A 12,556-nucleotide genomic window follows, 5' to 3' on the forward strand; every position below is an offset into this window, starting at 1 on the left:
TCTTAGAAAGTATGGACGATAAGAAGAAGAAAGTTGTGGCAGTCGCTGGCAGTTTGTATGATGTGTACTCATTTATTTCTCAAAAGAAAAAAATCACACAATACCTGTAAAATAATAGACATAACACATTGACTAATAACCAACTGTAACAAACGTAGGAGAACCAACATTTTATTACTGTTTACCTGTAATGTTGGTTGTATTTTAAATTTGTCTTGTGACTCCACGGAAATGCATATTTTTATCACAAATGTGTTTTGTTTTATTGAAATAAAATAACAGTGGTCTTAATGAAACACACACTCACCATTTACCTTGATTTCTCCATCAAGCTTTGCTCCCCTCAATACCTTGGCATTTTGTATTTCTTGTGGCATTTCCTGTCAATAGCCACGTGGTCTATCTGAAACTCACCCAGCATGTGATTTGGATTCCTCCAGGTCATAGCCTTCCTTAGTAGTTGCTTGAATGCAGTTGATTTTATGGCCAGGTTGTAGTTGTCACAAAGGTCTGAGGCACTCATTTCTGTTGGTCCTCTTGTATGCTGGGTAACCGCCTACTATCCTGCAGTACTTCTTTTCCTTGCCAACTTGTGCGTTGAAGTAACCCATGAGTATAATGGTGTGGTGGTTAGGGATCTTGTGTAGGGTCTCTTCAAGTGTGTTCCAGTAGTATTCTGTTGCTTCCACGTTTCCTATTGATTTCATTTGTAGGCGCATGGAAGTTAGCTATTGTGTATGCTGTATTGCGGGACCTCAAGGATAATGAGGAGGTTCTGCCATTGGAAGATACATATTCTAAAACATGGTCAACCATTCTATGATGTACAACAAAGTCAGTACCCAGGTGTGGAACTTTCATCATCACTCTTTCACCTGGTTTTCCTGTATAGATCCGGTATCATTGGGGTTCCATTGCATCCTCATCTGGGAACTGAGTCTCTTGTAATGCCACTGTCATGATGTTATTCTTCTCCAACACATCAAGGGTGCGTTTGAGTTTACCAACCTTTAACAGGGAGTTCATGTTCACTGTAGCTAGGTAAGTGATGTTTCTTTTCTTTTTCTGTTCTTGTTTATGTGAGGTAAGTAGTAGCGAAGTACATAAAGGTGGGGTTCCCAGAATCCAATGACCTGCTTGCCCCATCATGACTGGGGGTGGTTTGGTTTCCACCTGGGGTATTATTTCTGTTGATATTTCTCTTCATGTTGAGTCCAACAAGTGTGCGTATGGGATTACCCTAGTGGACGACGAAGTTAACTCTCAAGTTTGTTAGCTCTGAGGTATATTCTGTCAGCCACCACTAGTGGAACAGACACTTTTGGGGTACCGCCACACATGTGGAACCACCATGCCCTTGGTATTTTATTTTCCCGGTACCCACCATATATGGTGAGCATCCCCCTATCCGCCGCCTGGGGAGCCGCTCGATAGGAGACTAGCAACTCCCGTTCAGTACACTGTATTTATTAATATTTTCATAAAAGGTATGTAAAGGAATAGCAAAGGAGAATTTGGGTTTGCAAATAAATTTTGAGGAAGGAATTCTAAGGCATACATGAAAACTTCATATTAAAATTAGATACTTTTATTATTTTACAGTTAATGATTTACACATTTCGGGCTGATATTCACTGTAAAAGCAGAGGTAGCAATAATTTTCTTGACATTATAAATGCCACATTTTTACAATTTTGTGGTTGTTTTAAAGTTTCTATAGAAAACAAATTTTGTTAACATCGACAAAGGTTCTCTTTCGTTTAACAGTTTGGCAGCAAACAACGCATAACACACAAATTGGCCAAGTATTTACGAGGATTGGTGGTAACGTACAGTGGAATGTATTTCAATGCAATCTTCTTGGAATGCTTTTTTTTTTCTCTCCCAGTGAGATAAGAGCAGGCTTTAGGAAGACTATGCAATGCTTCATAACAACAAATTGCCCTTGACGAGCGTGAAGTCACAACTGTTTACATTAGATTCGTTTTAGCAGTTACGAGCGGGCGCATGTGCGGTCGAGTCACGTTTGAGCAGTAGATTCTCCTTCTTCTGGCTACAGGAATGTGGCTATTGCCTGTGCAAGCAGTCGCAGCAAGCGGCTAGTTGCTACCGGGAAAAGGGGGCGCCAAAGTCATATTCTGGAGGGAAAAAAAACTTGTTTCACAAAGCGCCTAGCATCCAGTCCACGTTTGTCTATCGATTATTTTGAAACGCTTCCCTGTTGGTTTTTGAACACATTTTACGTTGATTTCTGAATGAATCATAAGTTGATTTTTGAAAGCATGCATAGTGTACGTGATGTATCTGTCAGGAGAATCCTTGTCACATCTAGAAATAAACTTTCTGCAGACTAAAGGGGTTGGGGGTATACGAGCTGAGCGGAGTAAAGCTGAACGGATGAATGCCAATCGCTGTCTGATTATGTAGTTGATTGGGTTTGCAAATGATCAGCTCTGTTATAATTATTAGCGAAAACCGTAGATTCAGACAACCAGAATGGAAATAAATGGCTGACAGGAATAACAGGTGAGCAAGATTACGTACTATCTTCTCGGTGTACCCAAGAAAATAAAATTTTGACAGAAAAGTTTTGCCCAGGTCGCTACACTACTAAGGACCAGTTGTACAGTTCCCAGCTAGCAGCCGCAACTTCTGTTTTGGAAGTAACCCGGAAAACGTGTTGTACGAACACGTAATAATGCCTAACCGGAAAACAATCGCGAGGTAACTAAACCTGGGCTTCTGGCAGGGTGTGAAATTAATCGGCGAACAAATTTTGACAATGGTAGGAATAGCTGCAGAATTGGTGATTACAAGATTGTTAGAACGAGGAAGGAGAAGAAACAGGGGCATCACACAAATTAGGGAAGAGTAAGACGATTCCAAATTTATATAAACATTTCATAATACTACTATTCAATCTTGTGCTTGAGAAGCTGGTGTGTATGAATGAAATGTGAAACTATTTCCTAACATAAAGCTTTTTGCTTTTGGTAGGCCTAAGAGGCATTTTATATTGGCATTTTGTGAATTATATTCTGTCGTGTTATAAAAATGGACATTTTCGTCATGACCTGGTGGCTATCCAATCTGCCTGCCTTCAGACAGGAGAGTTCCTGACATATTTTGTCAATTGTGGGATTCCACACTGCACTGAGTTGAAAACTGCTATCCCTGTTTACTAAATTGCTGTGCAGACAAATCTCCACTGCCTCTTTGAAGGTAAAGTCCCAGAAACCATTGGTGCTGCACAGCGTCTTTGTTTTTTCGACTCCAGGAACGTTACCAAAATGTGACATCAGCAATGTCGAGCAAGCCATATGTGGACTCCCGCCGAGAGCAGCCGAGGAAGTGAGGAGGGAGACCAGCAGGGTACTCGAGAAAGCAAGAATGCCAAAGAACAACATTACGGCAGAAGAATGCAAGGCACTGTTGAACCTTCGTGATGACAAGGGTATAGTGGTCTTAGCAGCAGGCAAAGGGAATGCGACAGTCCTACTGAAGCCAGAAGATTACTGGCAGAAGATCGACAACCGTCGGGCACCGGCTGCACCACGACTGTATGGCCTCCCGACGATCCATAAGGAGAATGTCCCACGACGTCCTATATTGAACACCATAAATTCTCCGACGTATGGTGTAGCCAAGCACCTAGCGCAGCCGTTAAAACCACTCACCATGTCAAGAACTCAACCGAATTTAAGGTACTCGAAGGGTTACGCCTGGACGAGAAGGATCTACTAGTCAGCTTTGATGTCACTTCTCTTTTCATCCGGGTGCTGCTGGATGATTCCTTAGCTATACTCGAAGATCACTTCGATGAAGACACTCTGACTCTTTAGTCTTGTGTTAACCAAAACATACTTCAAATGTGGTGGGAAATTCTATGAACAAACAGATGGTGTTGCGATGGGTTCCCCCTTGGCCCCAGGTATTGCCAACTTGTACATGGAGCACTTTGAAGATATGGCACTGAACACTGCCCGCCATAAACCAAAGGTATTCACAGATATGTAGACGAGTCTTCTGTAGTGTGGCCCCATGGCAAGGAAAAACTACATGAGTTCCTACACAATCAGTGGCATACATGACAGCATGAGATTCACCATGGAGGTAGAAGAGAATGGCTGCCTTCCTTTCTTGGATATTTTGATTAAGAAAAATCTGTATGGTACGTTGGGACACTCAGTCTACAGGAAGAAGACACATGCGGACTTATATCTCAATGCTCGGAGTTGCCACCATCCAGCACAACGTAACTGTTCTGAACACCTTAGTACAAAGAGCCAGGTTGATCTGTGACAGTGAGAGTTTGCAGTGTGAGTTATCACATCTGCAGGAAACCTTCCGTAAGAATGGCTACACTGAGCCACAAATAAGACACATCTTGCGTGCAGACAAGAGGCGGGAGGAGAAATCAGAACAAGACGAAACAAAACATGTGGTGTTTATGCTGTTTGCTGGACCGCCAACAGCCAAGATCGCTAGACTATTAAAGAAGCATGAAAAACTACCTTGTTTTGTGCACTGAAAAAATGTCAAAGGTATACTTGACTCAACCAAATACCAGCTGGCGTTGCAGTCGCCAGGCATTTACAGTTGTTGAGTGCAATTGTGGGATGGAATATATCAGGCAGACACAACGATGTATCTCCCAGCGCTGTACTGAACACATCAGGAATGTACGACTAGGACAGACAAACAAGTCTGCAGTAGCAGAACATAGCATTATTGAGGGGGACACCTTTGAATTCGAAAAAACGAAGAAGCTGTGCAGCGCCAACGATTTCTGGAACTTGATCTTCAAAGAGGCAGTGGAGATATGTCTGCACAACAATTTAGTAAACAGGGATAGTGGTTTTCAGCTCAGTGCAGTGTGGAATCCCACAATTGACAAAATATGTCGGGAATGCTCGAATCTGAAGGCAGCAGCATCCGCAGACAGATTGGATAGCCACCAGTTCATGACGCCGCACCGCGGTCCCCCCACCACTGCCGATGCGGTACCCCCTTCCAGAGGAACGTGATTGGCCGGCCTACAGTAATGGACAACGGCCAAGCAGCTATATAGATGTGCAGAACATAGCATCCCGACACTTCACCAGAATATGATGGGTACAAAACTCATTGAAATGTTGTGACAAGACGTCACCACCACTCGGCTGATAACCCGAGAAGAATTCATCAGTGAAACCTACATTGATCAGACAGCATGCATATTCTGTGAAAGGTGTGTTGAACATTGTCGCCACACCCCCATTTCACAGCCCAGTAAGTTTGTCATAGCCGAGCATTGTGTTCCCAAAGGAGATTACATGGATATTCTGTCACAGAAACCTTGTCCTTGACAAGATCCCTCGAGGATTCAATTATTAAGGAATCGGTGGAAATATGTTTGACAGAAGATATTAATTGTGTGGTGGCTTTCAACTGGATAAGGTGTGAGACCTGGTGATTTCTCTGACATCTTCAGAATGGAAACATTTTGATTACTAATGACCAATGTGCATGTGGTATCATTATTAGATATGCACCTGTGCACCATAGATGGAGCAATATTTGAACAGGGTGTGAAGCTAGATAGAAGTCACTCGCGCAGCGGCTGCCTTTGTGCATGAGCCTTCTCACTAGTTTTTGGAATAAAGTTAACAGTGTGAACCAACAACCTCGAGTGCAGAACACTCACTTGAAGATGGCTGAACTGTTGTCAGTCGAAATATTGTATGTGTATCAACCACTTGACACCTAGTTTAGGACTTGAAGAACGTTCCCTCTGCTACAGTTTCAGATACCATAGAGAGAGAACTATGATTCAATGTTCAGCTCTTGGGAAATGAGAGAGGATAACTTATTGCAGCTTAAAGTTCCTAAAGAAAACATTCAACATAACAATGGAGTTTTCATTGAAAAGAAGCTTTGGGCACCGACAGGTGGGGTATTCCACAAGCTGATATGGTCTCACTCAGACAACCCATTTTAAAAAAGCAGTTGTCAGAGCCTGTAATGTAAATTAAGCCTTACAGCTGTTCATTTCAGTAAGCATGTAATTGCTTTGTCCACAACGCATTAATCACACAAGCATGTAGAAACTTGTTTAATGGGTTACTGTAGAAGAAATGTATCGCTGGAACTTTGTGTTGATCCTTGATGTCTAGTAACTGTAATAAAACAGACTACAAAGAAGCTAATTGTCAAAGTTTGGATACTAACTGTTCAAATTAACATCAGTAGTGTTTTCAGCCTTACCAGACTCTTGCCGGCCGGTGTGGCCGTGCGGTTCGAGGCACTTCAGTCTGGAACTGCGTGACCGCTACGGTCGCAGGTTCGAATCCTGCCTGGGGCATGGATGTGTGTGATGTCCTTAGGTTAGTTAGGTTTAAGTAGTTCTAAGTTCTAGGGAACTGAGGACCTCAGATGTTAAGTCCCATAGTGCTCAGAGCCATTTGAACCATTTTGCACCAGACTCTTACTTTTCGCAGTCAACAGTTCGTCTTCTGCATATTGTAATTTGCATGATTTTCATCTGCTTCATGTAGAACATTAACACTGGGCAGCAAGGGCGTCATTCAGCTGGCTCTCATTGAAACAAACCATCTGGCTACAAAGGAGCATTCCCCTCATGAATCAGTACCACACAGGACTGGAACAACTGAATCATGTTCTGATTCGGGGTTTCAACTTCCTCTCATCGTGCACTGAAATGTGGAATGTCCTACTCACTATCCTTCCCTCCCATAGTGGTATTCTGCCACCCACTGAAACTGCACAATATCCTCTTCCATCCCGATACAACCCTGCTCCCAACACCTTGCCTCACAGTTCATATCTCTGTAATAGACCTAGATGCAAGACCTGTCTCATACATCCTCCCACAAGCACCACCACCTACTCCTATCCATTCACAAGCATGACCTATTCCATCAAAGGCAGGGCTACCTGTGAAGCCAGTCATGTGATCTAAAAGCTAAGCTGCAACCACTGTGCTGCATTCTGCATGGCCATGGCAAACAACATGCTTTCTGTCCACATAAATAGCCTCCAACAAACTGCGGCCAAGAAACAGCTGGACCATCCCATTGCTGAGCATGCCGCCCAACAGGATGTTTTCATTTCAGTGAGTGCTTCATAGCCTGTGCCCTGTGGATCGTTCTGCCAGTATCAGCTTTTCTGAGCTGTGCAGGTGGGAACTCTCCTTGCAATACATTCTACGTTCCCGTAACCCTCCTGTCCTCAACCTTCGTTAGTCGTTGTCCTTACCCATCAGCCCCTTCTTTGTTCCCATTCCAGCACTACACAACCATCTATCCCAACAATGCACTCAGTCTTCTTACTTTCGCCGTTTCTGCCTCTCCCACCCCTCGTCCTCCATCTAATCTCCCGACTGCACCTAGCTGCTATAGCCTCTCTCCGCCTCATCCAGTACACTCCCACAAGCAGCACTTTACCATCCTCCTCCCTGTACCCTGTTATCGCTCCCCTTCCCTGCCCCAGCCTCCTCCTTGCCGCCGCCACCTGATTGCTTCTCCCATCATGCGCTGTTACTTGCAGTCTGGCCTCGGCAACCAGAGACTGTGTGTGTATAATATGGTTGAGATTAATAAAAAGTTGGAGAAAGGTGAATTTGCCATCAAGTTCTCACTTTATTCTAATGCTGGGTCAACAAGTCATAAAACTATGAAGCTTGTCAAGAACACGAATCTGCAAGTGGTTTACACCAAAAAGATCACAATTAAGAATTGTTATGTAAATTATTATTAGAAAGAGGAGGAGGGTAAAGAAATTCTGTTAAGAAATCATAAAAATATTAATTTGAAACATGTGTCCTATGTGATCAGAGTAGCATGGCACATTGTAAAGAAAAAAATTTGAAAAAAGCCTGGAATAAAATTTTGGGTATGTCAGAAATTCTATATGAACAGAATGACTTGTCAGAAATGCTCAATATGTTAAAAACTCATTTCCCGTGAATGTGTTGAGGATGATGAAGGATTAGAGAATGGATGAGTGTCAACAATACAGATCCAGAGCACCAAATATTGCAGGGTAGCGAAATTATGTAAACCTCATCACTGATAAAGCTGATGCTACCAGCACCTCATAAACTAGTGGTCCAGAAAATGAAGATGAAAATATACTGGCTGCTTTTGAAGCATTTACATGTTTAGATACTGCCTTGTGCTGGTTTGAGAACCAAGATAAAGTGTGTGACGTAGCTGTTACGTTAGTAGGCTTTCCTAGACAGCTCAATATTAAGGATTTTTTAAGTGTTAATTATGTACATATGAACTCTACATGAGAAGTGCATAGGTATTACATATTTTTCGTTTAGACAATGGAAAATTCCCACACCTCCCATAGTGATATTCCGCTGCCTACTGAACCTATACAGTATCCTCGTCTGTTCTTACCCAACCCATGCTCCCAACCCCCTTGCCTTCCAGCATATCCATGTAATAGACCTAGACGCAATATCTGTCTCATGCATCCTCCCACCAACTACTACTCTAGACAGGTCACAAGCATCACCTATCCCACCAAAGGCAGGGCTACCTGTGAAACCAGTCATGTGATCCACAGGCTAAGCAGCAACCACTGTGCTCCATTCTACATTGTCATGACAAACAATGTACTGTCTGTCTGCATGAATAGCCACTGACAAATTGTGGCCAAGAAACAGTTGTACCACCCAGCTGCTGAGCACAGTGCCCAGCACAACTTTCTTTGCTTTCATGACTGCTTCACAGCATGTGTCATCTGGATCCTTCCTACAAATACCAGCTTTTTTTAATTGTGCTGCTGAGAACGCTCCCTGTAATATATCCTATGTTCCCATAACCCTCCTCGCCTCAGCCTTCGTTAGTCACTGTCCTTCACCCCTTCCCTGTTCCTACTCCAGTGCTACACAGTCTTCTATTCCACCATTGCACCCACAGTCATGTTACTTTTCTCCTTTCCCCCTCCCCTCCCCTTCCTCTCACCCCTGCCCTCTGTCTAACCTCCCACCTGCACTTTGTTGCAATACCCTCTCCCTACCACATCCCTGTATGCTCCCACAAGCAGCACATTACTGTCTCACACTCCTGCCCTGCAATTCCTCCCCCTCCGCGCCCAGCCTCCTCCTTAGCCCCTCCACAAAGATTGCTTCTCCCACCCTGCCCTGTTGCTTGTAGTGTGGCCTTGGCAGCCAGAGACTGTAGCCATGTGTGTGTGAGTTGTATATGCATGATTGTGTTTGTGTATGTCATCTAATTCAGGAGGCGGCCTTTTGTCCAAAAGCTTACTACTTTAGCAGGCTGTTTGTTGTGCCTGTCTGCAATTCAACATCTACTAGGCTGTAATACATACATTCTTACTGTATGTATCTTTGTAACAATAAAACAATCACATTATTATAAATATATTTAGCGTTTATAGGTAAACTGATAAATTTAAAAGCATACAGTTTGATTGTTCAAATAAACCGGTTTTTTGAACGCCCCTGTCCCCCCAACTATTTTGGATAATTGATGTTCTACTGTAGGGTCAGTTCTCCTCACTTGTTGTTCCTAATTTTGTCATGACGGATATATTGTGTTTTGTTGTCAGCTTTCTGCTGTTCTGTAGACAATATTTACACTCACAGAAGAAAAATGTGTGAAACAAATAGGTTTCCATCACTACCTTCAAAATTAGAATTTTTTTCGTAAAGCACTGAAATAGTTGTTCTACAAAAACCTCATCTTCCCATCACTTAAGGCCATATTGTAAATACAGGGTGTACATAATACAGGGTGTACATGAAGTCCAGGAACACTTTCAATTATTTATTGCACAAGAACCAAACATTGTACAGATATCATACATAGTTTCTTTTCATGTACACCACCACAGCGTAGTTAGGTAATTTGCCGATAGTCAGCTCTAGTCGCAAACATGGTGAGTTCAGGTGTGGGGCAAGCTTTCTATGTATTGAAGTTCGGTGTGCTACAGCTGTTCAACGGATGTTTAGAACCAAGTACAGTAAGAAGCCACCAACAAGTAAGGCCATTTACCACTGGCACAACAAATTCATTAAGATGGGTTGCTTGTGTCCGGCAAAGAGAAGCGGACGTCCCAGTGTGAGTGAAATGAATGTGGAGCACGTACAAGAGACATTCATAAGGAGTCCAAAGAAATATGTGCATTGCCATCCCTTGAACTTGAAATGGCACCAATGACAGTGTGGAAAGTCCTGCGACAGAAGCTGTCTATGAAACCATTCAAATTGGAGTTGGTGCAGAAACTCAATGACGACGACAAGACAAGTGTTTTGTATTTTGTTCGCAGTTGCAACAATTGAATGAGGATGGGGATGGCATTGATCACTTAATTTTTAGTGACGAAGCCACTTTGAACCTTAATGGGAAAGCGAAAAGGCATAATTGTCGAATCTGGGGTACAAAGCGTCCACACAAATGCATTGAATTTGAACATGGTTCCCCAAAGGTAAATATTTTTTTGTGTCTTGTCATGTCGAAAACTGTACGGGTCATTCTTCTTCGCCGAGAGCACTGTCACTGGATATTCCTACTTTTATGTGTTGTAGCAATGGCTGTTGCCTCAAATGCGATTAGACTCTCCATTCATCTTTCAGCAGAATGGGGTTACACCCCATTTTCATTGTGAGGTTCGTGGGTACCTGAACACAGAGTTGCTGCATCGATGGGCCGGACTTGCTACAGAAGGGGACAGCTGTTTCATGAAATGGCCTCCCCGATCGCCAGATCTCACTTCGTGTGACTTTTTTCTGTGGGGGCACATTAAAGATCTGGTGTATGTACTGTTTCTACCACGTGATATAGCAGAGCTCCGGGAGAAAATACGGGAAGTGACTGCCGCAGTCAATGATGATGCCATACTGGGACGGTTATGGCAAGAATTTGATTACCGTATTGACATCACTCTTTGTTCGCATATCGAATGTTTGAAAAAAAAAAAAAAAACTTTAAGAGTTTCTCTTCAAACTGTAATATGTGTGACATCTGTACAATTTTCAGTTCTTGTGCAATAAATAATTGAAAGTGTTCCCAGAGTTCACGTACACTCTGTATATACAAAGCATATGGCAGACCACAATCGAAGTCATTTGCACTGCTTTTTACCTAGTAAGGTATCATTCATTACAGCTAAGTGATTGTGAACATTTCAAAGCAAAGTAACGCACAATATTGTCCATTTTTCCTTTCTTGCCAATACAAGCAACAGGTGCAGCCATCTGTGGTTTTTTTTTTTTTGTGATAGTACAAGCAATATACAGTACCTTTGTACAGATGACAGACATAAGACAGACATTGGATTATATTTACAAATCTGAGAAATGGCCAGTATAGGTCCTAAGTCACTAATTTTCTCAGAGTATAATCTGTGTGACTTAGGAGCTGCAGCATTCATCTACAACATGTTAAGAACTAAACAAATGCTATGTAGAAGGTACTTATTTTATGTGCTTAATTGATTTAATATTACTGAACTTAACCATACTTAATGAAACTATCTTGTAATCAGTGTTAACTTTCTTTTTCTAGGTACATAGGTTTCATAGAAACTTATCGTGACCCGGCAGGGATGCGAGGAGAATTTGAAGGTTTTGTTGCCATGGTGAATAAAGAAATGTCCTCAAAATTTTCTGAATTAGTGCGAAGAGCTGAAGGTCTTCTGACAGAGTTGCCATGGCCTGCTGCATTTGAAAAGGATACTTTTTTGAGACCAGATTTCACTTCTCTTGATGTTCTAACATTTTCGGGGAGTGGAGTCCCAGCCGGAATCAACATCCCTAACTGTAAGAAGTCATTTACATCTTTTAACATAGACAGTGTTTTTATATATTTGTGTAAACATGTAGTTACTGGCCCAAGTCAAAGTGGATGGCTGAAATAAACAAATTATATTACCATTTAAAGAAGAGTAAAAGAAACATCCTAACAGAAAAATTATTTATTTGTTTGTCTTCAACAAAAATAATATAGATATATTAAAAACAACTGTGTTACGTTGTATTTATTTTATTGAAGATTGAGCCAGGCATTGTAATGTGATCCCTATGCTGTTCAGGAAAGAAAAATGTCCCTACATACATGGGATATGTGAGTGAGATGGGGGAGGAGGGGGACTGAGTGGGGGGGGGGGGCTGCACAGATCATAATCACATAATTTTAACTCATTCTCCCTGAAATGATTTTCATTTCTGAAGTTTATGGATTCAGTAGCTATATTTTTGTTGCCATCAAAGAAACATACTAAAATGAGAAAAGAGAGAGAGAGAGAGAGAGAGAGAGAGAGAGAGAGAGAGATGTAACATGTCACATGAGGTATAATACACATTTTAAATGCAACACATGGCAGCAAATAAAATAATTTAGTGGATATCATTATGTTTAGGCCACAGTGCTCAGTTTCTAAGATATGTACAAAACATTCTATGCACAAACCAACATCTCATTTGCAGCACATTGAACTTGAAGTTGCAGTATTCTACAGCACATTGTCTTCCTTTTCTTCTGTGGCACCATAGCTACCAGAGATTCCCCCCTCCCCCCCC

The 12,556-nt window shown here is 42.1% G+C and overlaps 1 protein-coding gene across 6 annotated transcripts in view; it reads left to right on the plus strand.

Moving 5' to 3' along the window:
* Positions 1-12,556, plus strand: part of LOC126471019 (dipeptidyl peptidase 3) — a 175,497-nt gene that overhangs the window by 71,478 nt on the left and 91,463 nt on the right. For all 6 annotated transcript variants that reach the window (XM_050099120.1, XM_050099112.1, XM_050099083.1 and 3 more), the window contains exon 8: positions 11,544-11,797. In XM_050099120.1, the coding sequence (XP_049955077.1) occupies positions 11,544-11,797 (254 nt within the window). The remainder of the gene's footprint in view (positions 1-11,543; positions 11,798-12,556) is intronic.

The sequence above is a fragment of the Schistocerca serialis genome, chromosome 1 (assembly GCF_023864345.2).
Source record: "Schistocerca serialis cubense isolate TAMUIC-IGC-003099 chromosome 1, iqSchSeri2.2, whole genome shotgun sequence".
In the NCBI taxonomy this organism is placed as follows: domain Eukaryota; kingdom Metazoa; phylum Arthropoda; class Insecta; order Orthoptera; family Acrididae; genus Schistocerca; species Schistocerca serialis.